The sequence below is a fragment of the Drosophila navojoa genome, chromosome X (assembly GCF_054131105.1).
Source record: "Drosophila navojoa isolate 15081-1374.11 chromosome X, UAZ_NAV_1.0, whole genome shotgun sequence".
NCBI lineage: Eukaryota > Metazoa > Arthropoda > Insecta > Diptera > Drosophilidae > Drosophila > Drosophila navojoa.
In genome coordinates, this window is record NC_142895.1 from 8430091 (window position 1) to 8453985 (window position 23895).

The 23895-nt window shown below is 44.2% G+C and overlaps 7 protein-coding genes across 8 annotated transcripts; 4 read left to right on the forward strand and 3 right to left on the reverse strand.

Annotated features, from left to right (window-relative positions):
* The first annotated feature begins 344 nt into the window (after positions 1-344).
* iav (transient receptor potential cation channel subfamily V iav) lies at positions 345-6540 on the forward strand. Of its 2 annotated transcripts, XM_018108466.3 has the most exons (9): positions 346-682; positions 756-1673; positions 2522-2952; positions 3454-3605; positions 3680-3896; positions 4136-4486; positions 4547-5347; positions 5402-5622; positions 6329-6540. In XM_018108466.3, exons 1-9 carry the CDS (start codon positions 544-546, stop codon positions 6486-6488), a joined length of 3390 nt encoding a protein of 1129 aa, XP_017963955.1. In that variant the 5' UTR covers positions 346-543; the 3' UTR covers positions 6489-6540. The 2 variants fall into 2 exon arrangements, with proteins under 2 accessions (XP_089120026.1, XP_017963955.1); XM_089263900.1 differs by having other exon boundaries at positions 345-682; positions 4547-5622.
* A 29-nt stretch (positions 6541-6569) lies between these two features.
* Positions 6570-9952, reverse strand: Nf-YC (nuclear factor Y-box C). Its single transcript, XM_018108469.2, has 3 exons — positions 9740-9952; positions 8256-9603; positions 6570-8191 (listed from the first exon to the last, which is right to left on the reverse strand). Exons 1-3 carry the CDS (start codon positions 9781-9783, stop codon positions 7640-7642), a joined length of 1944 nt encoding a protein of 647 aa, XP_017963958.1. The 5' UTR covers positions 9784-9952; the 3' UTR covers positions 6570-7639.
* A 107-nt stretch (positions 9953-10059) lies between these two features.
* LOC108656428 (tRNA (guanine-N(7)-)-methyltransferase) lies at positions 10060-11102 on the forward strand. The gene is made up of 4 exons (XM_018108482.3): positions 10060-10251; positions 10320-10734; positions 10795-10896; positions 10956-11102. Exons 1-4 carry the CDS (start codon positions 10127-10129, stop codon positions 11058-11060), a joined length of 747 nt encoding a protein of 248 aa, XP_017963971.1. The 5' UTR covers positions 10060-10126; the 3' UTR covers positions 11061-11102.
* Positions 11033-12477, reverse strand: Rtca (RNA 3'-terminal phosphate cyclase). Its single transcript, XM_018108481.3, has 2 exons — positions 12349-12477; positions 11033-12289 (listed from the first exon to the last, which is right to left on the reverse strand). Exon 2 carries the CDS (start codon positions 12277-12279, stop codon positions 11200-11202), a length of 1080 nt encoding a protein of 359 aa, XP_017963970.1. The 5' UTR covers positions 12280-12289; positions 12349-12477; the 3' UTR covers positions 11033-11199.
* Positions 12478-12511: 34 nt separating this feature from the next.
* LOC108656429 (DNA damage-regulated autophagy modulator protein 1) lies at positions 12512-14066 on the forward strand. Its single transcript, XM_018108484.2, has 4 exons — positions 12512-12704; positions 12780-12901; positions 13104-13491; positions 13554-14066. Exons 1-4 carry the CDS (start codon positions 12640-12642, stop codon positions 13717-13719), a joined length of 741 nt encoding a protein of 246 aa, XP_017963973.1. The 5' UTR covers positions 12512-12639; the 3' UTR covers positions 13720-14066.
* On the reverse strand, positions 12776-16407 carry LOC108656420 (cyclin-L2). The gene is made up of 3 exons (XM_018108471.2): positions 15676-16407; positions 14725-15612; positions 12776-14660 (listed from the first exon to the last, which is right to left on the reverse strand). The coding sequence occupies exons 1-3, from the start codon at positions 16269-16271 to the stop codon at positions 14393-14395; spliced, it is 1752 nt and encodes a 583-aa protein (XP_017963960.1). The 5' UTR covers positions 16272-16407; the 3' UTR covers positions 12776-14392.
* Positions 16408-16494: 87 nt separating this feature from the next.
* On the forward strand, positions 16495-23535 carry Top1 (DNA topoisomerase 1). Its single transcript, XM_089263901.1, has 8 exons — positions 16495-16816; positions 18237-18451; positions 18530-19655; positions 19726-19817; positions 20426-21555; positions 21635-21885; positions 21958-22151; positions 22236-23535. Exons 1-8 carry the CDS (start codon positions 16790-16792, stop codon positions 22336-22338), a joined length of 3138 nt encoding a protein of 1045 aa, XP_089120027.1. The 5' UTR covers positions 16495-16789; the 3' UTR covers positions 22339-23535.
* Positions 23536-23895: the final 360 nt, after the last annotated feature.

The following is a 23895-nucleotide window of genomic DNA, read 5'->3' on the forward strand; positions in this document are numbered from 1 at the left end:
TCTCTTTCTATATGTCTCAATCTCTGTTTCTGATCTCTATATATTTTATCTAGCACTTTCTCTATAGAGATAGAGAGAAATCTCCTTCTATATGTCTCAATCTCTGTCTCTCTCTCTCTCTAACCATGCCTTTCTCTCTGCCTATCTCTTGCTCTCGCTTCCTCCTTATTTTTCTGTCTCTCGCTCTCTATATTTCTTTCTCCATCTCCTTCCTCTCTCTCTCTCTCTCTATCTATCTATCTATCTACTTCTTTCCTTCCATCTCCAATAGAAAAGCGAGATTTTTCTTTTGCCTCTAACCCAATTTCAAGCTTTCACACGTTCTCCATCTCCTCCTCTCAACCGCTCCCCCTCCCTCACCCATCTTTCAGTCCGATTTGCTGTTGCCTGGGACAACGTTGTCCTCCAAGTCCAAGTAAACTTCTAATCGAACAAACAAAAGCCAAAATGCTTGCGCAACGTCAGAGTCAAAGTCAGACCCAGAGCCTTCCAGTTGGTCAGTGAAAAGCAATCGGAGGTGACTCTCAGTTTTGGTTAATCGGGATGAAATTTCTGCTGAAAAAATGTCTGAGGAAAAAGGCGCCCGAAATGAAGCCAGGCGCCATACTGGATGCGGTTATATCGCAGTCCTCGGCAACGGCCTGCAGATGCCTGCTCTACAAGCTGGCCGACTACAAGAGAGGTATGTAGGTCAGATGCATGCACTGCAAAGTAATCGGAATCTAAATCTGAATCCGAATCTGATTGAATGGCAGGTGGGGATCTGATCGATGCCATCAATACGGGCGGCTTGGTGGCCGTGGAGCAGCTGATACGGGAGCAGTTCGGTGTCTTCATGTACAACGATGGCAAGGGCCAGGTGATCAATCGGGCCGAGTTCCTGCGCTGGAAGTATCGAGATCATACGGAGGTGACAATACCCATTGAGGCATCACTCTCCATACACGATCCGCTGGGCAAGTGGGAGGATCACAAGGCCTGCTGGCAGATGCAATATCGTGGCGCTCTTGGCGAGAGTCTGCTGCACGTGCTCATCATCTGCGACTCGAAGATCCATACGAAGCTGGCCCGAGTCCTGCTGCGCGTCTATCCCAATCTGGCCCTGGACGTGATGGAGGGCGAGGAGTATCTGGGCGCCAGTGCGCTGCATCTATCGATTGCGTACAGCAACAACGAGCTGGTCGCCGATCTGATCGAGGCTGGGGCCGACATCAATCAGCGTGCCATTGGCAGCTTCTTTCTGCCGCGCGACCAGCAGCGCATGAATCCGGCGAAGAGCACCGACTACGAGGGCCTCGCCTACATGGGCGAGTATCCACTGGCCTGGGCCGCGTGCTGTGCCAACGAGAGCGTCTACAATCTGCTCGTCGACTGCGGCGCCGATCCGGATGCCCAGGACTCGTTCGGCAACATGATCCTCCATATGGTTGTCGTTTGCGACAAGCTGGACATGTTCGGCTATGCGCTGCGCCACCCGAAGACGCCGGCCAAGAACGGCATTGTCAATCAGACGGGCCTGACGCCCCTAACGCTCGCCTGCAAGCTGGGCCGTGCCGAGGTCTTTCGCGAAATGTTGGAGCTGTCCGCCCGCGAGTTCTGGCGCTACAGCAACATCACCTGCTCCGGCTATCCGCTCAATGCGCTGGACACCCTGCTGCCTGACGGACGCACCAGTGAGTAGGCGATGTATATACATATACTGTCCTTTCAATCAATCCGTCCGTCAGTCCATCAATCATTCAGAGTTTTAGAATGTCTTCCCTTTTGTAAAACCTTGACCTATCCGACTTTTGCAGCAAGAGCTGTACGCTGAACATCAATCACTCAGTCAATACATCAATCGCTCTATCGGAAGTATATGGGATACGTCGATTTTCATGACTTCAATCATTCAATCGATCAATTATAATCAATTATTCAATCAGCTAAGCAAATAATCAGTCAGCCAGCCTACAATATAACCTCTGGCTATCAGTAGCCTACAGCTTGAGCACTGTGCTGATCATCAATCTATCAATCAAAGTGTCAATCTCTCTATTAAAAATTTGTTTGTAGTCTCTACTAACAATTCCAGATTCTAGCTCAACGCATGTGTTCATTTTCAGTCTCCTTCAATCATTCAATCAACCAAACAGTAAGTCAGTCAGTTCAATCAGTCAATAAGCATACAATAGTAGACTTTACGCAGATCATAAATCAATCAATCAGTCAATCAACGTGTCAATCGGACTATTGAAAGTTTAGTTAACGATTGGAGATGCCAACTGACATGATATGGAGTATACGACAGTTTTCAATCCTTCAATCAATCAATCAAGCAGTCAATAAGTCAATCAATCAAGCAATCCAATCAAGCTGGATGCTATCTGCCCTATAGTCAACTAGCTCGCTCCGCTTGAGCTCTACCTGACGTTGATCCTCAATCATTCATTCATTCACAGAGCCCATCAATCAAGCTATTACAAAAATCCATTAGTTATACCATCGTTCCATCGACCGCTAAAAACTTGACCTTTTGCAGACTGGAACTCGGCGCTGTTCATCATATTGAACGGCACCAAGCCGGAGCATCTGGACATGCTGGACGGCGGCATAATACAGCGCCTGCTGGAGGAGAAATGGAAAACTTTCGCACAGAATCAATTCCTAAAGCGTCTGCTCATTCTGTCCACCCATTTGCTCTGTCTGTCCGTATCCGTTTACTTGCGTCCGGCACACGATGGCGACGGCCTGGACGACGAGGACAATGGCGATGCCGCCGCCATGGCGCAGCTAAAGGACGGCGCTCCAATGGCGCCAACTGCGGCAGCGGATGAGGATGACTACAATGCCCAGACTGTGGCGCGCTACTGCGCCGAGCTGGCGACCATAGCGGGGGTGCTCAGCTATGTGGTCTTCCAGCAGGGTGACGAGATCAAGAATCAGGGTCTATCCGCATTTCTTAAGCAGCTGGTACGACGCGTTTTTAATCTCTTTCTCTCTTTCAATCTATTTATTTCCCTATCTTTCTATCGTGTTCCACGTCGTTCTCTCTCACATGGGATTTTTACTGCCATATTTCATCATCTCTACTTCTGCTTTTCACTCCCGTTCACTCTATGACTAAGACCATGTTGTCTTCATCTCTCTCGCTCTCTTATCACACACTCTGTCTCATTCTCTCACTCTCACTATCCCCTAATTTATCACTCTTTCTATTTATCTTACCCACTCTTTCCCTTACTTTCTCTCTCTCTCTCTCTCTCTCTCTCTCTTTATCTTACATACACACTCTCTCCTTTACTCTCTCTCTCTCTCTCTCTTTCTCTCCCTTACACACTCGCCCTCTTTTGCTCTCCATCTATCTCTCCATTTCCTTAACACAAACCCACTGTACTATAGTGCTGCCAATTTAGCCGTTTTACGGCTAAATATAGCATGTTAGCTGACTCTCACGTCTTTCTTTTTCTCCAGTCACATGCGCCAGCCAAGGCGATATTCTTGTTCTCGAACCTGTTGATCCTGGCGTGCATTCCGTTCCGTTTGATCGGCGACACGGACACCGAGGAGGCGATCCTGATCTTTGCCGTGCCCGGCAGCTGGTTCCTGCTCATGTTCTTTGCCGGGTAGGCATGTCATCCTCTTTTAATCACCTCGTCCCTGCCATTTACATATATGTATTTCTGGCTCTCCTTGGCAGCGCCATACGCTTGACGGGTCCCTTTGTGACGATGATTTATTCGATGATAACTGGCGATATGTTCACCTTTGGCATTATCTATTCGATCGTCCTCTGCGGCTTCTCGCAGGCGTTTTACTTCCTCTACAAGGGGCACCCGCAGGTGCAGTCGACCATGTTCAACACCTACACCAGCACCTGGATGGCCCTCTTCCAAACCACTCTCGGCGACTACAATGTGAGTATTGAGCAGCACTCGGTGATATAAGAATTCTGTCTACATATGTCTAAATTCTGGAGCGACGGCAATCTCTGAAATGATGTATTAGGCATTTGTTATTTTTCGAAGTTCTCTTAACTTCGAAGTTATCTTAAAAATCTTAGTGAAAATTTCGGGGTTCGAAATTTGAATATGGTCTATAATGCAATTTTACATGCTCTCGTATAGCTTATAAAATGTTCCTCTCTTCGATACAGTATCCGGATCTGAACCAGACGACCTATCCGAATTTATCGAAGACCGTTTTCGTCATCTTCATGATATTCGTGCCGATCCTGTTGCTCAACATGCTGATCGCCATGATGGGCAACACGTATGTGACGGTCATTGAGCAGTCGGAGAAGGAGTGGATGAAGCAGTGGGCCAAGATTGTGGTCACCCTGGAGCGAGCAGTGCCGCAGTCGGATGCCAAGGGCTATCTGGAGGCGTACTCCATACCGCTCGGTCCGGCTGACGATACGGGCTTCGAGGTGCGCGGCGTGATGGTTATCAAGAGCAAGAGCAAAACGCGTGCCAAGCAGCGCAAAGGTGCCGTCTCCAACTGGAAGGTGAGTCCTGGCCACGCATAGCCCTAATCCTCTCTAGCAACAAGTGGTTTTCGCTTGCAGCGCGTGGGACGGGTCACGTTGACGGCGCTGAAGAAGCGTGGCATGACAGGTGAGGAGATGCGGCGATTGATGTGGGGCCGTGCCTCCATATCGAGTCCCGTCAAGGTGACCAAACAGAAGCTCAAGGATCCGTACAATCTGCACAATGAATCCGACTTCACCAATGCCATGGACATGCTGACGTTTGCCAACAATCCGGCTGCCAGCAATGGAGTACCGTTGCGCAGCTCAACTGCTGGAGCAACTGCAACAGCGCCAGCAGTGGCTGCACCCGTGCCGGATCCGTTCCGTGAGCTGATCCTCATGTCCGACCAGCGACCGGACACACATGATCCGCACTACTTTGCCGGACTGCAGCAGCTGGCCAACAAGGCGTTCGACCTGGTTGAGCAGACGCTCAAAACGCAGCCGCAGCTGACCAGGAAGCCATCCGTGCCAGCAGCGGCTGTGGCAGCGCCAATAGCAACTGCAGCCGGAGCCACAGCTGCTGCGCCGCCGCCACAGAAGGCGGCTGTGCCGGCGCCTGTACCCGCGCCCATGGCCAGCAATTTGACCAATCTGTTCCAGGATCCCAAGGATATTGTGGATCCCAAGAAGCTGGAGGAGTTCATGAACATGCTCGCCGAGGTGGAGACGGAGGAGAGCGACAGCGGTGGCCCCATCCTGGGCAAACTATCGCTGGCCAAGCGCACCCACAACGCGCTCTCCAAGGCGGACATTAAACGCTCACCCAACCACAATGGAAAGACTTCGATGTCCTCGGTGTGGAATCAACAAATGCCAGACATGGAAACGCTGCCGGTAAGTGAGTGGAATGGGAGAGCACAGCTGCTACCCATTGTGTTTCCCTTGCAGGACTTTAACTTTGATGAGGCGGTGGCTGAGGAAGTGTTGACCATCGAACAGGAGGCGGAGGCGGAAACCGAGGATGGCAACGGCGAAGTGGATAGCGATGATCTGCCCACAACCGACGAGGTGCATGCCACAATGAAGCAGTTCCATCTGCGCAAGTGCCAGCCCAGCCAGGACGAGGCAGCGCGTCGAGCCAAAAGCGCACGGATTCGACGCCGAAACAAGTGAGTTGAACCAAGCGGGTGTTTACTGTACAGGTTAACTATGGGCAAGCTGTCGCCAGCATTGAGTTTTTCATACATCAGTTAATAATATAAGAGAATAACAGAAGAATACAATATAAGAAATAGGACATCAGTAGAAGATGGGATCCCTATCGAATGGGTCATGTATCAATTATAATATTAGAGATGAGACATTATTAAAAGATGAGATGTATTTCAACTATAATATAAGAGGTAAAAAAGCAGTAGAAGATGGGGTCTCTATGGTTGGATGGGTTGGAAAATGTATAATGATTATATATTAGCTAAGGGTTTTCATATAGTTCCATATAAAGCTTCCATAAGACATCAACTATAAGAGATAAAACACCAGTAGAAGATGGGATCCTGATCGAATGGGTCATATATCAACTATAATATTAGAGATGAGACATTAGTAGAAGATGAAATGTATATCAACTATAACATTAGGGATAAAACGGCAGATATCTATCCACTGACTGAAGGATTATATATTAGCTAAGAGTTTTCATATAGTTCCATATAAAGTTTCCATAAGACATCAACTAAAAGAGATAAAACAGCAGTAGAAGATGGGATGCCTATCCTCTAGATCAGAAACTGAATCCCCATACTTCTTCTCTGATATATATTCTTTGATATATATTTATGTATACACATACTCATATATCTATCCGCTTTACAGAGTATCCCCAGAGGAGAGCGAAGCCGAAGTGGAGGGCAAGCACACTCGGGGTCGCTCCGCAGCCGTGACGCGCAAAGCTCAATCGCCGCCCGACCCCCTCGAGCCTTGGAGCACGCGTGAATTACAGGATATCAACAAAATATTGGCCAGAAAGAATTGATTTTGTTGTAGTCTATAAAAAAAAGTGAAATAATTAAAATACAAAAATAATATATGAGACAATTTTGTGAATGCTTTCAAATGAGTTGTGTTTTGCAAATTTACTTTCATTAAATACAAATATTTAACTATACAAATACAATATATCATATATAATTTATATATATATCTGTTGAGGGGGATTGTGTTTTCTATTGTTACGTATTGTTAAAATAGAATGTGAAACCTGCAGCTCAGCGTGGTGTTTGCATAGCAGTTACAAAGCCAGGGAATGGTCAATTGAGCCGATGTCAGTTTCGAATCTGTTCAATAATTTGTAAATGTTCGTAATTTATATATAAATGCATACACACACACACACACACACACACCCACTGGCATACAGACACGCACGCACTCACACACACGCACATACACTATGTGAAACTTAAAAATATAATTGGCAACATGAAATTTGTAACTATATATCGGATCGGATATAGCAATTATGAAATACATTATGATATGTACATTAAGCTGGACACCAATTCCAATTCCATATCTAATTTACATTTTTATCAATATAGATAGATTGAGCCATTTCCCTGGCCTTGGCCCAACTGCTTAACTGTTTTTCCTATTTTCATTTTCATTTTTGTTTTTGTTTTTGGCTTCACTTTGCTGCCTAAGGACTAAAATACATTAAGTAATGCTACAAAAATTGTATGACATCTCTTAGCTCATCATCCCATATATATGTGGTATTTATACAAACTCTTAATTAATTACATATTTACTTAGACTAATCCAACTCTCCTCTATACATATGTATACACATTAGTGCGAAACTGAATGGCTGAATGGCTGTGAATGGGCCGCAATCGAAATGCAGGCCCAAAAAATAATCTATAAACAGACTTGCCTCCCGATGCTTCGATATGATGAGCTCGACTTCATCGACTTCGATTCAATGCTAAACACATATCAACCTAAACTAAATTTTTAACTTAAGCTTAGTAATAAGGTGGTTGCTCTTATGGGTTTTCGGTTGTTGTCGTTGCCTTTACGGTTTTCTGTTCCATGTTTTCGTTTGTTTTGGACTTTTGCTTTCTCTATCTCTCTCTCTCTCTCCCTCTAGATTTGTCTCTCCGTCTCTCTCCCGCCTATTGGGTTTTACCGAAAGCCGGTGCTCAGTGTCCGATCATTGGTTAATGCGTTTAGACCCTGCGCTTGCGCCTGCGTTGCTAATTGGGCGTTCGACGCCGTTGCATTTATGAATATTGATGCTGCGCTGTTGTTGTTATTGCTATTGCCGCTGTTGTTGTTGTTATTGTTGCTATTGTTGCCGGCCGTGTTATTGCCGCCGATGTTGGGATTGGTGCTGGTGATGTGTAGCTGTTGCTGCTGCTGCTGGTGATGATGCTGCTGCTGCTGTTGCTGCTGTTGTTGCTGCTGTTGCTGTTGCTGTTGCAGCTGCTGCTGCGTTATAGCCGTTGCATTTGTGGGCGTCCCACCCAGCTGCAAGATCTGCTGTGCCGTTAGCAACTGGGTGGGAATTATCACCTGCTGCTGGGGATTGTGCTGCTGTTGCTGTTGCTGCTGTGCCGCGGCCGCCGCTGCTGCCGCCGCCTGTACAGCGGCAACCTGCTGCTGTTGTTGCTGCTGCTGCTGTTGTTGCTGCATCTGCAATCGCAGCAATTGCAGCTGATTGGCATTTATGGCGATCTGTTGAGCAAACATTTGGCAATTGCAATCAAATAGGAGCTTGGAATCATTTCCAAATACTTACCGGAACATTGGTCAGCTCCCCGGTGGGCGTCACCACCTGCTGCAACAGTTGTATTTGCTGCTGCTGCTGTTGCTGCTGTTGTTGTTGCTGTTGAGCCAGGTTCTGCAGCAGCGCCGTCTGCTGCTGTGCCGCGGTTGCTGGCGCCGGCGTCGCCGTTAGCTGCCCATTGGGTCCGGCTGTGAGTATTAGCTGTTGTGTCGGCTGCTGGGCAACAATGTTCAAGCCGAGACTGTTCTGATGGTGCTGTTGGTGCTGCTGCTGCTGGTGCTGTTGCTGTTGGAGTTGCTGCACTAGCTGCGCCGGCTGCTGTCCTGGCAGCGCTATGAAATATTGCAGCTGCTGCGCCCCGCCGCCCTGCTGTATGATCTGCACCTGCTGCGGCTGATGCTGTTGTGCTTGCAGTTGCTGCAGCTGCTGATTGCTGTTGGCCGCCGCCGCTGCCGCCGCAAACAGATCTGGAGTCACAGTGCTAAAACCAAGCACTTCGGCTGCGCTGGGATCCAGTTTAAGGCCAGCGGCAGCCGCAGCCGCCGCCGCAGCCGCAGGTACAGTGGCGCCACCCACAACGTTGCTGGTGGTAAAGCTCGCGTTGACATTGTTGTTGCTGACAACAGATGCGCTGGCAGCCGTAGCAGCAGCCGCCGCAGCTGCTGCCGCCGTCGTTGATACATTGGAGCTTGTTTGCTCTTTGGTTTTCTGTGTGGTTGACGGTTTGATCTCCTCCCGCGGCACGATGTCGATGAGGAAGTCAAATTGATCATAATTGGCAATCGCCTGCGCGATGTCCGAGCGCTGTAGCGTACGGCGACGACTCTCCTCGGTGTGCACCCAGGCGCGCATGGTTAGCTCCTGTATGAAATATTCGCATGCCTTGGCAAACAGCAACGGCGCCTCTCCCGCTATCATTTTGGCATTCTCATCCAGTTTCATGATCTTCTTGATGCGCGCCAGGGGTAGCACCTGATGTTTGGCATCCACTTGGCCAATGCTATTCACCTCCGTCAAGATGTTCGGCCAAAAGTTGTCAATCGTTGGAGGAGGTTTGCGTACGATTTGGGCGCGCGTTGCTTTAGTCGGCTTCTCTTTTGTTGCTGGCGCCGTCGTCGGTGTCGTTGATGTCACACTAATGCCTGTCGCATAGCCTGCATTGGCTCCGGCAACGCTGCTATTCGTTACGGATAAGCCCGTTTGCATTGGCATTGTCAGCTGCTGTGACGTGACAATTACAGCGTTTGGTCGGCGAAGGGCCGGCGTTGTTGTTGTGGCCGCTGCCTTGGTCAAAGTGTCATTGAGCTCCACTTTAATCGGCGTGACAGTAATAGTGTTGTCAAACATAGTTGTGGCATTACTGCATAGAAAAAACCAAATTAATAAAGCCACGCAGAAATCACAATAAGTCACACACAAAAAAAAAAAAAAAAAACACGAAACACACCATAAAATTGTACACACTGTACAGAGGCACACGGAGATCCGAGACTCACCTATTTGGCGCCTTATTTACGCTGCCATTGTTGGTGGCGTACATGGCCACGTTATCTCAGGTGTGGCGCGTTTGCCGTCTACTATTGGTAAGGGTATGAGCACAAGCACCGCGATTCCAATTGTAGTAAAATTTGATTTTTAAAAACGTATTGCTAGTAAATTTCGCAAATGCGTAATGCATACACAATGCGCTAGGGATGGCAACTGGTGCTGCAAAACAATCGATAAGGTCACAATGGTAGCCATCTCCAGGGCTGTCAACTTAGCTTTGAAAAATGTATCGATGCTTTAAATAGCATCGATAGGCATGCATGTGCCGAGCACATTAGCTACTAAACCAATTGTTGATGTAAATCCTTGTATAAATAATATAAGAATTTCACCAAATGGTGGCCAACAGTAAGGAGAGTGAAACGGTGACCGGGGCGTCTGCGGTAACTGGACTGCCACAGAAGCGCTTCTACCGCCAGCGCGCACATTCAAATCCCATAGCGGATCACAGTTTTAACTAGTAAACATTTAACTTGTGATATTTGTTTGGATGTTTAACTCAACTAATTTTGGTATCCTTTGTTATAGTCCCGCCCGGCCAGAAGATGTGGACTGGCGCTCGTTATATCCGAGCATGGGTGATGATCAACAAGTGCAATTTGCTGATATTGGCTGCGGCTATGGAGGCTTTCTAGTAACCCTCGGCGAAATGTTTCCCGAGAAACTGGCTATCGGCATGGAGATACGAGTGAAGGTCTCTGACTATGTGATCGATCGTATTGCAGCGCTAAGGTTGAAGAATGCTAACGAAAAAACTACGTACCAAAACATTGCTTGCATACGCACCAACGCTATGAAATATTTGCCGAATTATTTTCAAAAAAGTCAACTCGAGAAGATGTTCTTCCTCTATCCCGATCCGCATTTCAAGCGCGCCAAGCACAAGTGGCGCATCATCAATCAGGCTCTGCTCTCCGAATATGCCTATGTGCTCAGAAAAGGTGTAAGTAATTACCGATTAAACCTATCTAATACCTCTAACTAAGCTCTCTTCCATGCATAGGGCTTGGTTTATACAATGACTGATGTGGAGGATCTGCACACATGGATAGTCTCACACATGACGCAGCATCCATTGTTTGAACGACTAAGCGACGAGGAAGCGGTAAGTGCTTTTTAACACAAATGAATAAAAGCTGAAATCTAATTGTTATTTATTTGTAGAATGCGGATCCTATAACGCCAAAACTCTATCAGAGTAGTGAGGAGGGCGCTAAGGTTGTACGAAATAAGGGCGAACATTTCTTGGCTATATTCCGTCGCATTTAATTTGACAAATATATACATGCATATATATTTTAACATAAATAATTTAAGTATATAGTAGACAAAATTTGATCTCTCTCTCTGTGTGCGTGTGTGTGTATGTGTGTGTTTATGTTTTGGGGCGTATGTGTTTATATACGCGTTACATATATGCATTGCAGTGTCCCATGCCTTCGCATGAGATCAACGTCTGTCCGAAATTCCCATATTCAATATTGAATTTGACCCCAGCCATTAGCTCGGCCACATAGATAGCGGTCCGTGTGTGCTTGGTTAAGGCCCCAGAACGAATACTTGAACAGCCTTTGGCCAATGCCATATAGATGATGAGCTGATCCTGCATGTGAGTGTCCACACAGATTTCATTCTTAATGTAGCCAGCCAATTCGCAAGAGGAATTTGATCCAATCATGTGTCCATCGATATTCTTTTCACCCACTGTGGCTACACCCAAGGTGCAGCCAGTGCTGGTCACTGCAGTCAATATTATGCCAGCTCCATTGTCGCGAACTTTGTCTGGTGGAAGCTTGAACACCTTTATGGTGCACTCATGGTCCGGCCACAAGCGATGTATTTCACGTTCAGCCGAATGCTGCATATCGAAGGCAATGCACTTGGGCAGCCGGCCGGCATAGTAGGCAGAACCTTTGACGGCACGGAACTGGCCGAAGTCGTTTATTTGAACAGCATTCAGGAAACGCACCGGTGCCACTTCGAGTAAGCAGCGTCCATTACCACGTGGATAGAAACCATGGTGCAGGACCTTCAGATCGAAATTAACGCCAAAACGCTTCAAATTGGGCAACAGCACTTGCTGCATATATTCCACCTGCGGAGAATACGAGACATTTGTCCCGCCCATCACATCAATCCGTGATGTGGTGCCACTGAACAACAGCACCGGCATGACCATCTGGTAAACAAGCGTAATGCTCGCAGCGGTTCGTGTGTCCACCTTGTACATAGAGCCGATGATTGTGTGTGGTGTGAATGTCAGTTCGGTGGAGTTCAGTACATTGCCTTTCACCTCAGCATTGGAAATATCCCGCAGCAAATTGACGCCATGGAGATGTTGATGTGATAGACCCGGCTTGGGGCGATTGGCACGTATTTTGACCACACGCACCGGGCGATTAAGTATAACACTTAAGGCTAGTGCATTACGTAGAGCCTGCCCGCCGCCTTCCAAATAGGAGCCGTCGATTTCCACAAAACCACTCATGCCCGGTTACCTGCAGTCGCACAACGAACTCAATATTTTAATTCGATTTGAGTATAAGAATATACATACCGATTTTTATCAGTTTCTCAAATGTTTTGCTTGTGATAAATATGTTAGTTATTCGGATTTTAATTTCAAATGTCATTTGAGTCTGTGATAGACTGACTGTTCGAAATGTATCGATTGCCGTTGCACAGATTTCGTACGCTTTGTTTTTACTCGAACAAGTTGGCAGGGCTGCACTTCTGCCGTTGCAATCTCCCACAATCACCCCGTTTTACTTTGTGTACGAAATTCGTTCTGCGCAATAAAAATATTGAATTGAATTTGTTATTTGCCGTGTAGCTTGTTCCTGGCACTATGTCAAATGTTTACCTACTGCCAGTTGCTACATTTCTCATTTTTCAAGTGACTTTTTTGGGCACGTAAGTTGCTAATGGTGTATGTTTTAATTGCGAAAAAATACCCTTATATGTTATTGTTCTTTGCATTTGGCGCAGTTACATTGTGGCCGTCTTAGAGGGACATGTTGTGCCCACAGTGCCCTATATAAGCGATGCAGCCACCTACTCTCCGGAAAGCTGTATTTTCGGGCAATTAATTAATATGGGCAGTGTTCTATGTGAGTTGCGCCAGATTTCAAAATAATTCATATCTCTAGTGTAACGAATGAGTCATAAATTGCTGATTTATTGTACCCTGCCGTGTACCCTACTTTTCCCTCGCTTTCTTTATCTCTCTCTCTCTCTCTCTCTCTCACCCTCCCGTTCTCTGTCTGTCTGTTTTTTCTACGTTTCCTTTTAATGATCGGTTTTCATTTCAAGTGGGACTTACTATCTATGTGCGATATCGCCATATAATGCAATTGTATGAGCACCATCCGGAACTGGACGCCACTTTGGTGCGACACAATCGTCTGTCTTTGTGGTTCGGCATGGTGTCCTGCCTGGGCATAAGCATTGTGGGCAACTTTCAAGAAACTAATGTACGGATTATGCACTTCATTGGCGCCTTCTGTTGCTTTGGTTGCGGCACTTTGTACTTCTGGATGCAGGCATTGATGACGTACACCATTTATCCCATGGCCGGCACAAGGAAAACGGCTCACTTGCGTCTGGGCATGTCCGTCTGCTGCACGATCCTGTTCATTATGCTCGCTGTGACTGGCATCATGTCGCACATCCTGTTCAATGGACAGAATCCGCGGAAGTGGTAAGACCGACTCTTGACTCCTTGGCCAGGCAATAGAATTAAACAATTGATTCGCGTTGCAGGTATCCGTCGGACGGCGGCTGGTATTACCACGTAATAAGCACCATATCGGAATGGATTATCGCCACCATATTTTCGTTTTTCATACTTAGTTTTACGCCCGAGTTCCGTGATGTTTCGCTACAGCATCCGCAAATTTCATTGATGTCTTACACTATGAACGTATAGATGATTCATTAATTTTATTCAAATACGATTTATATAGTGTATGCAAATATCTGAAGGTTCGACAGTGGATGACAGTCTCAGTCACGACTGTTCCATTGAATCCACAGGCTATGCTCTACATAGGATATGCAAACTGCTATCCCCTATTGCCTAAGTACCAATATGTAGTGTAGGATTTTAATCAATATCAGCTGTCCTTAATGGAATACATATGAATATACATGAGAGTAGATCGAGTATTTCATGTTTAACTGGTTCAGCCACCTGAAAATGAATGAATAATAAATCTGCAATCGAGTTGAAACTGAAATTCAAACAACACTCGGCAAAATTACAATCACTTCAAATTGTTTGCTAATTATTGTTTTTATATGTGTCTAAACTTGCCAGCAAAGGTGCTAAACTTTCGCTTTTGTAATGCGCTTAACTGTGATATAGTACGAATCTAGTATTACAGGCGAAATAGCGTTTCCCTCTATTTCCTTCTCCATCGAATAATATACAAATATATTACACACATATACAGTTAGTTTACATTTATTTGATATCAATTACTTGTTTTTTTGCTTTACAGTGAAATAAAATCTTTAACCGAAATAAATAAAAATGTAAAATGTAAAAAAAAAAAAGAAAACGCTTTTTGTTATAATTAGCATAGAATTTGTTGTGTTAATCAACGTTTGCGATCTCTGGAACGATCGCTATCGCGATGCTTGTGTCCTCCACGGTTATTGTGTCCGCCACCAGTTCCGCTGCCCCCTCCACCACTGCCTGCGCTGCCGCCAGCACCTCCACCACTGCTACGATGTGAGTAGCGGCTGTGAGACTTTCCGGAATTTGAACTAGAATTACGATACTTATCGCTATCGCTTAGACTGTTGCCCGGATTGCTGGAGCGTTCCTTTTTTACATAATAATCGGAGCGATCTCTTGACGATTTCCTGTCAAATTCAAGAAGGCAGAGTTAATGCTATAATAGAGCTCTTATAGCTAAAGCCGTCTTACCTCTTGCGATGCTTGCTGTGCGGCGAGCTGGAGCGCGTGGGGGATCGCGAATAGTGGCGCGACTTCTTTTTGTGCTTGGGCAACGATCGTGAACGTGAGCGGGACGAGCGACTGCGGTCCCGATCGCGATCGCGTTCCCGGTCACGGTCACGATCACGGTCACGATCCCTATCGCGTTCACGATCACGATCGCGATCTCGATGCGATTTCTTGGAACGCTCGCGGCTCGGCGAATGGCTACGCGACCGAGAACGTGGCGTGCGTGACTGCGTACGTGTGCGAGAACGCGAATGGGAACGTGAATCTTTCTTGGGCGACTTCCCAGTGGGCAACGGAACAGCACGCTGAATAAATCCACCCCACGCATTGTGCGAGCCATTGTTGCGATCTACCGTTATTACGGCTGGAGGCGTGTTCGCCTCCTTGGTCTTGTTACGAGCATCAATATAACGCTTCTTCAATTCCTCGACAGCGGCCTCCAGCTTCTCCACAACTGGCTTGGCCCGCGTATAAAGCTCCATCACCCGATAACAAATATCCGTAATATTGGCCATTGGTACACGGAAGATGCCAAACCACGGCGGGCTATGCGGTAGCGGTATATTCAGCTTGCGCGCACTTAAGTATATGCACGCACAGGCAATCGCCTCCGGCGTATAACGCATGAACACATCCGTACGCAACGAATCGTTCATGAAATTCCATGACATTTGCATCAATTTCTCATGCTTTTCGTATTGTAGCACTTGTAGATACATGACGATCAGTTTATGCGGATGCTTGACATGCACACAGAAACCCAATTCCTTCAGCACTCGACGCTCCGCCTTGATCACCTGTGTTTTCAGATTCGTGTAGTACTGATCCAGCACCATGGGCGTAATTTCTCTGCGAAACAGATGAAAATCATTGTTAAATACCAAATGAAAGCTAATTAGTGTCTCGACTTACTTTTGAGCGCGCACTTGCTTGATGTGATGAAAGACGTTGATAACATCGCGAATGCGACGCGGTGCCTCTTCGATTTTGGAGGCAAGGCAGACACAGCTCATGGCCACGGTTTCCATGTTGTGACGGACGAAGCTCTTCGAGTAGAAGAAGCGCTGGAAAAGCACCTGGCCAGTGGCCATGGCTACTTGAGGCAAACGGAGCAGTATGCCCGCCGTTTGTATTAGCTCGCAGCCAAGGATGCGCAGATCCTTTTCTGTTTCAAGATCCAATCCATCTTGACTGGATGGGGTCGCATCAATTTTCTCCTCAGGTATCAGGCTGTTCTCCAATGTTAGCACAATTTTGTTGAAAAGACGGGGATACATAGGCTTGGCAGCTTCGCCATCAGTTCCATCATTTCCAGTGGCAACGGCAGCTGTGTTACCGCTGTGCGTATTATTCGAGATGTTCACGTTGTTGGAGTGAACTGAGCTGACAGTAAGTACATTGGTGATTGTTTGCAATGCCGTTGCCGTTACCGTTGAGCCTGACGTTAGGGTGGTATGGATGACGCCAGTCGTGGCGGTGATTACGCTAGTTGCACCACGACTGGCCATTTCACTTCTAACTTATTATTTTATTTAATTTTTTTTTTTCTGATTTACAATAAATGCTATTGTGTATGAATTTGTGAATTTCCAACAGTGTACACCCAAAAAACGTTTGCACGAAAACTAAAAATACTAAAATAATGCGTCAGCAGACAGATATCGATATTCAGTGTTCGAAAACTATCGAAAATTATTAGCATACATGTGCACATCTCCAAACAGCATACAGTTCGAAGTAGATTCGGTACGAACGTGTTCGCGTGGCCGCTGCGCGCTGTAAGAGAGACTCTTCTAAGTGTAATATTTGGGGACTTAGCAAAAAAAATATATCATTTTGTATTATCGCGCAGTAAATGCAGAGACACAAAAAGTAGTTGCAGTCGCATGTATCGGCTTTTGACAACTGACATATAATACTAAGTACAATATATAAAAGTATAGAAAATATATTTAAGAAAAAAATTTTAAGTGAAGTTGGGAAAAAAGCCGTAAGCGCCGGACTGCCAACTGAGAAATTGTGCAAAATGAGTGGGGATGTGGCTGCTGAAAATGTAAGTAATTTTGAGACGTATTTATTTTTATGTAATTTTCATCCGCTTTGCAAAGTGCAGTGACGAAAGGGGCAAGTGTGTTTTTATTTTTTGCATGCACAAAATGCATAAGTACTTGCAACCAGTGCAAGTTTCGACCGACCTGCACCTAAATCATGCGTACTCGCATTGCAATAAAGAGTAAAAGGCCTTTTGGTGATTTACGAAAATGGCGACAATGCATGCAAGTAGTAGCAGGCAGAGACAGGCAGGCAGTATAAAAATGACGAGAGACGGCAACGACACAACGACAATGTGTATTTGGCACAGTGTGACCGATTTTTGCTGCTCTAAATACCAGTATGGTATTTTATGTGAACAATCATTGTTTTCTAAAGTATGCAAAAACAATTTATTTGTTTTTACTTTTACAACTGTTTATGGACTTGGCGTTTATTTCGCATACAGCATTTTTTGCAAACTTATTTCAATCGAATATCACATTAATACAAATAATAGTAAAAGATAATATAACACTTGAAGGTATATAAAAGGAGCTTTGGTTTTTGAAAATAAATTCGAATGGAATGCATTTGTTAAATTCGGTTGTAGTATTTTGTGTATTTTTGATGTTTGTACAAATGTGGTCACACTGCGCGAGGTGCCGAAGTAATCACATGTGTGTGCATACATATACACAAGCACACAAATAAAAAAAACAGCCTTGATCTGCCGACTCCTCCGCCGCCGCTGCTACTGCTGTTGCTCCTGTTACACCTTACATTGGAAATAATGCTCGACAGAAAGTACGAGCAATAAACGCCAGAAACATCAGCACTGCTATCATTTACTATATAGTCTACCCACTTCCTGCCCCTCACATTCAAATCCTGTCAATGGAATATTCTTGCCCTTTCATTTTATTTTCTTCGTACAAGATATTTGAATTTGTTAGGGTTGATTTTTCACCACGTGGTGGTGTGGCATGGTGTGGTGTGTCCATCTCTACTTACATATAAACACACACACACGCGTCTATAAAGAGTTTTGTAAATCATTGACAATTGACTTGTAGAGTTGCTACTTAAATGTGTCACACACACAAACATAGCCACATACACACACTTAAACACATGTACACATTCGATCACACAGGTAGTCAATACTTCATTTCTTTTTAAGTTATAGGCAGACATATTTTCACAATTGTATAAAAGTAAGAGTATGTATGTGTTAGAGTGTGTGGGTGTGCATGCACGCGTGTTACAATTAGTTTTATAAGACTAGTCAAATGTTCTAAATATTTCCGCGAAGTCTCAAAATTAATGTATGAATAACTTCGATGGATGATTGTTTTGCTGTGCGTATTTCAATCCGTATTTATATTGATGCAGACATTTGTTTCTTTCACTTGATTAACGTGCTTTTTTCTTTTTGGCAGAATGTACACGTGCAAAATGGCGGCAGCTGCGAAGTGCAATCGAATGGTGTAACCACAAATGGACACCATCACCACCATCAAAGCAGCAGCAGCAGCAGCAGCGGTAAACATAAATCATCCAGTAAGGATAAGCATCGTGATAGGGAACGCAGCAGCGAACATAAGAGCTCTAGCTCTTCGTCTAGGGAACATAAAAGCGGAAGCAGCAGCAGTCGGTAAGTCTCCAATATGAAAATATCTGTTTATTGATCTGCTTTAGCTTTAATATGTTGTGTATCAATGTTTGTTTACAGCGATAAAGATAAACATAAGAGTAGCAGCAGCTCTTCGAGTGGCAAGGACAAGCATAGGGATAAGGAACGAGATAGCAGTAACTCAAATCGCAGCTCTTCGTCGTCGTCGTCGTCCAGCCACCGCGATAAAAATGGCAAGCACAAGTCTTCGTCTAGCCATCATCATAAGAGCAGCAGCATTAGCAGCAGTAGTGGCTCGTCCTCTAAGGACAAGGAACGCCGCGATAAGGATCGCAGCAGCAGCAGCAGCTCCTCCAGTCGAGATAAACACAAGTCTTCGTCGTCATCGTCGTCGTCTTCGAGCTCACGTCACAAGAGCTCATCGTCTTCATCATCATCATTGAAAAGCAAACATTCCAGTTCAAGTTCTAGGCATAGCTCATCCTCAAAAGATCCTGCCTATGATGGTGTATTTGTTAAGCCTGAGCCCGTCTCACAGCCACACGCTGATCCCTTGCAGGCACAATTGCAACAGCAGCAGCTCCTCCAAATGCAGCAGCAGCAATACCAAATGCAGCAGCAGCAACAGCTTCAGGAACAGCATCAGCAACTCCAATTGCAGCAACAGCAACATTTACAGCAGCTGCAACAACAACAGCAGCAGCAGCTGCAACAACAGCAGCAGGAACATCTGCAGCAGCACTTGCAATCAGAATGCAATGGCTATAAGAATGGCTACGAAGAACACATTGTCGATGTTAAGAAGGAGGATGATAACTTTGATCTGTCCCAGGCCAGTTCCTGTGATTACTCCTTGTCGCAGTTCAGATCCGATGAGCCAGAGTTTGTGACTAAAGAGGAGGCCACTTATACGGAGGATGATGATGACGATAATGACAATGACAACGACAACGATACTGACAAATATAACAACAGCAATATGAATGTTGATAATGAAGGCGAGGACGAGGATGAAGATATGCCATTGGCAATGCGTAAGCGAAAACAAGAACCCTCCGATGAAATGGACGGAAATGGAGACGATGACGACGAAGACATTCCGTTGCTTGCGCGCAAAAAGATGAAAAAAGAGGAGAAGGACAAGAAAAACAAGAAGAAACGCCCCAAAGTGGAGGTAGATGACGAATACGGTAGCGGGAAACCCAAAAAGAAAAAGGTTAAAAAGGTAGGCAAATGAAAACACAAATTAATGAATTGTACATGGTTTATTGAACATTTTGAATTATGTCATGCAGGAGACTGAGGTCAAGCAAGAACCCAGCCAAACGTCCCAAACCAAGCGTTCGCGCAAAGACAAAAAGGAGGAAGAAGAGGAAGTGTGGAGATGGTAAATAACTCTATATTAATTCAAGTATAATTATAACCAACAACGACTGATAGTTAGGTCAGCGTTTGCAAAAAAAAAAAAAAAAAAAAAAAAAAAAAAAAAGATATTCATAATTCTGGAATTCAACTAGCTCAAATTAGTTTACAAATGCTTTACACGCTTTTGTGTGTGTGTGTGTGTGTGTGTATGAATTTTTGAATGTCACTGACCTATTTATTTTTTGAAAGTCACATTTGGCAGTGACACGACTTAGGCGATGAGTGTGTAAACTTTTTGACCATTCACCGCGATACGCGTGCAACAGCTGTGCAGCCAAATAGATTGTGGTTAAGTCCGATACTCGTTTTTTTTTTTTTTCTTTCATTTTCATTTGATGCGTTATGTGAGCGCAAATGGCAAATGGCAATAAATTTGCTGTCACTGTCGTTGTTTGCGGCAAAACGTGAATTTCACGTTATATTTAAACAGCAACAACGATACGCAACAATTGCTGCTAGTATTAAAACGAATTCCAGCAAAGTGAATAGAAACTTGAAAAGCAACAATAGTAATAACAGCATTGTTAAGAAAACGAAAATTCTAACAAAACGTGCTTCTACTATTTCAAGGTGGGAAGAGGAGAAACGTGAGGATGGTGTCAAATGGACAACACTGGAACATAAGGGACCCGTCTTCGCACCACCCTATGAGCGTGTGCCACGCAATGTGCGCTTCTTTTATGATGGCAAGCCAATGGAGCTCAGCGAGGAGACTGAGGAGGCGGCCACATTTTATGCAAAGATGTTAAATCACGATTATTGCACCAAGGACGTATTCAATAACAATTTCTTTAAGGATTTCCGCAAGACAATGACACCCAAGGAGAAGGAGATCATTAAAGATTTTCGCAAATGCAATTTCCAAGAAATGTTTGAATACTTCCAGGCTGAATCTGAGAAACGTAAGGCGGCCACAAAAGAAGAGAAGCTCGCGAAAAAAGCTGAAAGCGAGGCGCTTGTCAAGGAATATGGTTTCTGCATGATCGACGGTCACAAAGAGAAGATCGGTAACTTTCGATTGGAGCCGCCCGGTCTGTTTCGTGGTCGCGGCGAGCATCCAAAAATGGGTATGATCAAGCGTAGGATTGCGGCCCGCGATGTATCCATCAATTGCGGCAAGAACTCGAAGGTGCCACAGCCACCGCCAGGCGAACGCTGGAAAGAAGTGCGTCACGACAATACCGTTACATGGTTAGCATCCTGGACGGAGAACGTGCAGGGCCAGGTGAAATACATTATGCTGAATCCATCGTCCAAGCTAAAGGGCGAGAAGGATCATATTAAATATGAGACAGCCCGCCGGCTTGATAAGTTTATTGACAAAATACGCGCCACTTATCGCGACGAATGGAAGTCGAAGGAGATGCGTGTTCGCCAACGTGCCGTTGCTTTGTATTTCATTGATAAGCTCGCGCTGAGAGCGGGTAATGAAAAGGATGAGGATCAAGCCGATACCGTTGGCTGCTGTTCGCTGCGTGTGGAGCATGTGCAGCTGCACAAGGAGCTCAATAATAAAGAGAATGTGGTCGTATTTGATTTTCCTGGTAAGGATTCCATACGTTATTACAACGAGGTCGAGGTGGAAAAGCGCGTCTTCAAAAATCTCGAACTGTTCATGGAAAACAAGAAGGACGGCGATGATTTATTCGATCGCCTCAATACCCAAGTGCTGAATGAGCATCTCAAAGAGTTGATGGAAGGTAATTGGGATTCGATTATTATGTAAATATTGCTCAAGGTCTATTACTTAACCATTCCATATTTGGATTCGATTAACAGGTCTTACGGCTAAAGTATTTCGTACATATAACGCATCGAAAACGCTGCAGAACCAATTGGATTTGCTTACTGATCCAAACGCTTCAGTTGCCGAGAAGCTGTTGACTTATAATCGCGCTAATCGTGCGGTGGCCATCCTCTGTAACCATCAGCGTTCCGTGCCGAAAGGACACCAGAAGTCAATGGAGAACCTAAAGGAGAAAATTCGCGCCAAGCGCTATGCCCTGGATGAATGCGAATCCGAATATCATGTAAGTGAAGAGAAGGATATTATTATTCAATTCATAATCTATATAACATTTCATATAATTCTCTTTAAATAGGATCTGAAAAAGGCAGCTAAGCGTGGTTCCGTTAAAGAGAAGCTTAATGCCGATAAGAAGGGCAAACAATTGGAACGTTTGAAGGATCAACTGAAAAAATTAGAACTACAAGAGACTGATAGAGACGAGAATAAGACCATTGCCTTGGGCACATCCAAACTAAATTATCTCGATCCACGCATCACAGTTGCCTGGTAAATAAGCTCATTAACTATCTTTAATGTCGATTGGGAATAGCCTGCTAATATGTCTCTCTCCCTTTCTCTTTTATTGTTCAGGTGTAAAAAGTATGGCGTGCCGATTGAGAAAATCTTTAATAAAACGCATAGAACCAAATTTCTCTGGGCCATACACATGGCGGACGAGAATTATCGTTTTTAAATAATTGTTTTTAACACAACCAAACAAAGAAAAACATAATGGAACTAAAGGACACCCACAAACTCACCCACACAGAACGGAACAGGAAAGCAGCTATGAGAGCGAAGACCAACCAAAATTCATATACTATACCCTCTCACGTACCCAGACACATAATAGAGAAAGGCACCGCAACATGGAACACAACTCCGGATCGGCAAACCTCCTTATCATCAGCTTATGCAAAAGAATGCATATATGGAAAGACATGGAGGAATCAGATAGAATGATACGCATACACATATATATGTCAATATATTTGATGTGAATTATTTTGGAAGCTTTTGTTTTGTTGCACATATACACACACACAGAGTATATGTGTATATGCATTTGTACATACGTATATGTATATGTATGTAAACATACATATTTTTTATTTCAATGCGTATAGGAGTGTTGTGCACTACGCTGAAGTTAAACTTGCCAGCAATGTAGTCACCAGCGCTCTCCCACTGTACTCAACAACAACAATACAAAGAGAGATACAAACACAAAAGCAACAATATGTAGCTAAATAAGGAATCACACACACCGTCATCATATATATATATATATATATATATATATGCATGTACACACACATTCTGTGTGGTGTACGTGTACGAGAATGTATGTTAGAGCGCCGCCGGAGAACAATCTTGTGCGTCTTACAAAAATCAATTTTGATAGGTTATTATTACAATTATTATTATTTTTTTTTACCATACAAAATGATACTACATATATATAAACCTTTTTTTTTTTGTAAAATTTATTGTGTATGAAAGAGAATACATTTTATGTTTATACTTATAGTTGATCTTCGTTTAGCAAAAAGTTTATACCTACAATTTATAATAAATCAAAAAAAAGAAAAGAAAAAAAAAACATACATATTATTAAGTGCTAAGTGAAAAACGAAAACCTTGTAGCCCACTTTTAGCATAGCATAATTTATTCGATTAGAACAGCGAAGAAGCGCAATTGGCGATACACAGACACACACACATACATATACACAGACACACACACCTTAAGAGAAAGAGAAAACAAATTTAATACTATGTAATTACGTTGTAATTGTGCACAACAAAATGGCCACATGCAGATATTGAAAATATACCTTATATACATTTTATAAATTTAAATTAAAAATTAAATTTTAAAACAATTAAATTTATTTTTAAAAGTTCTTTTAGTTTAAGATGGCCGCGTGTTTTCACTATTTTTATGCTAATTATCCAAAATGAAATTGCTTTCGTACAAAAAGTGTAACCAGAAGAGCAATAACTTAGAAATGAACGCCTTATTTTTTTTTTTTTTTTATTAATTTCTATTATCACACAAATAAAACGACCAGCTGCACTCACACACATAGCCAGGTTTCAAATTTCGTTCTATATCAATAACAATAACAGATGTTCGACAAAAGATAAACAACAATCAAAAGCAGAGAGAACAACGCAGTAAGGAAAACAAAAACAAAACAGAAGAAAAAGCAAACAGATTAAGAATGCAATTAAGTTATAAATGAGA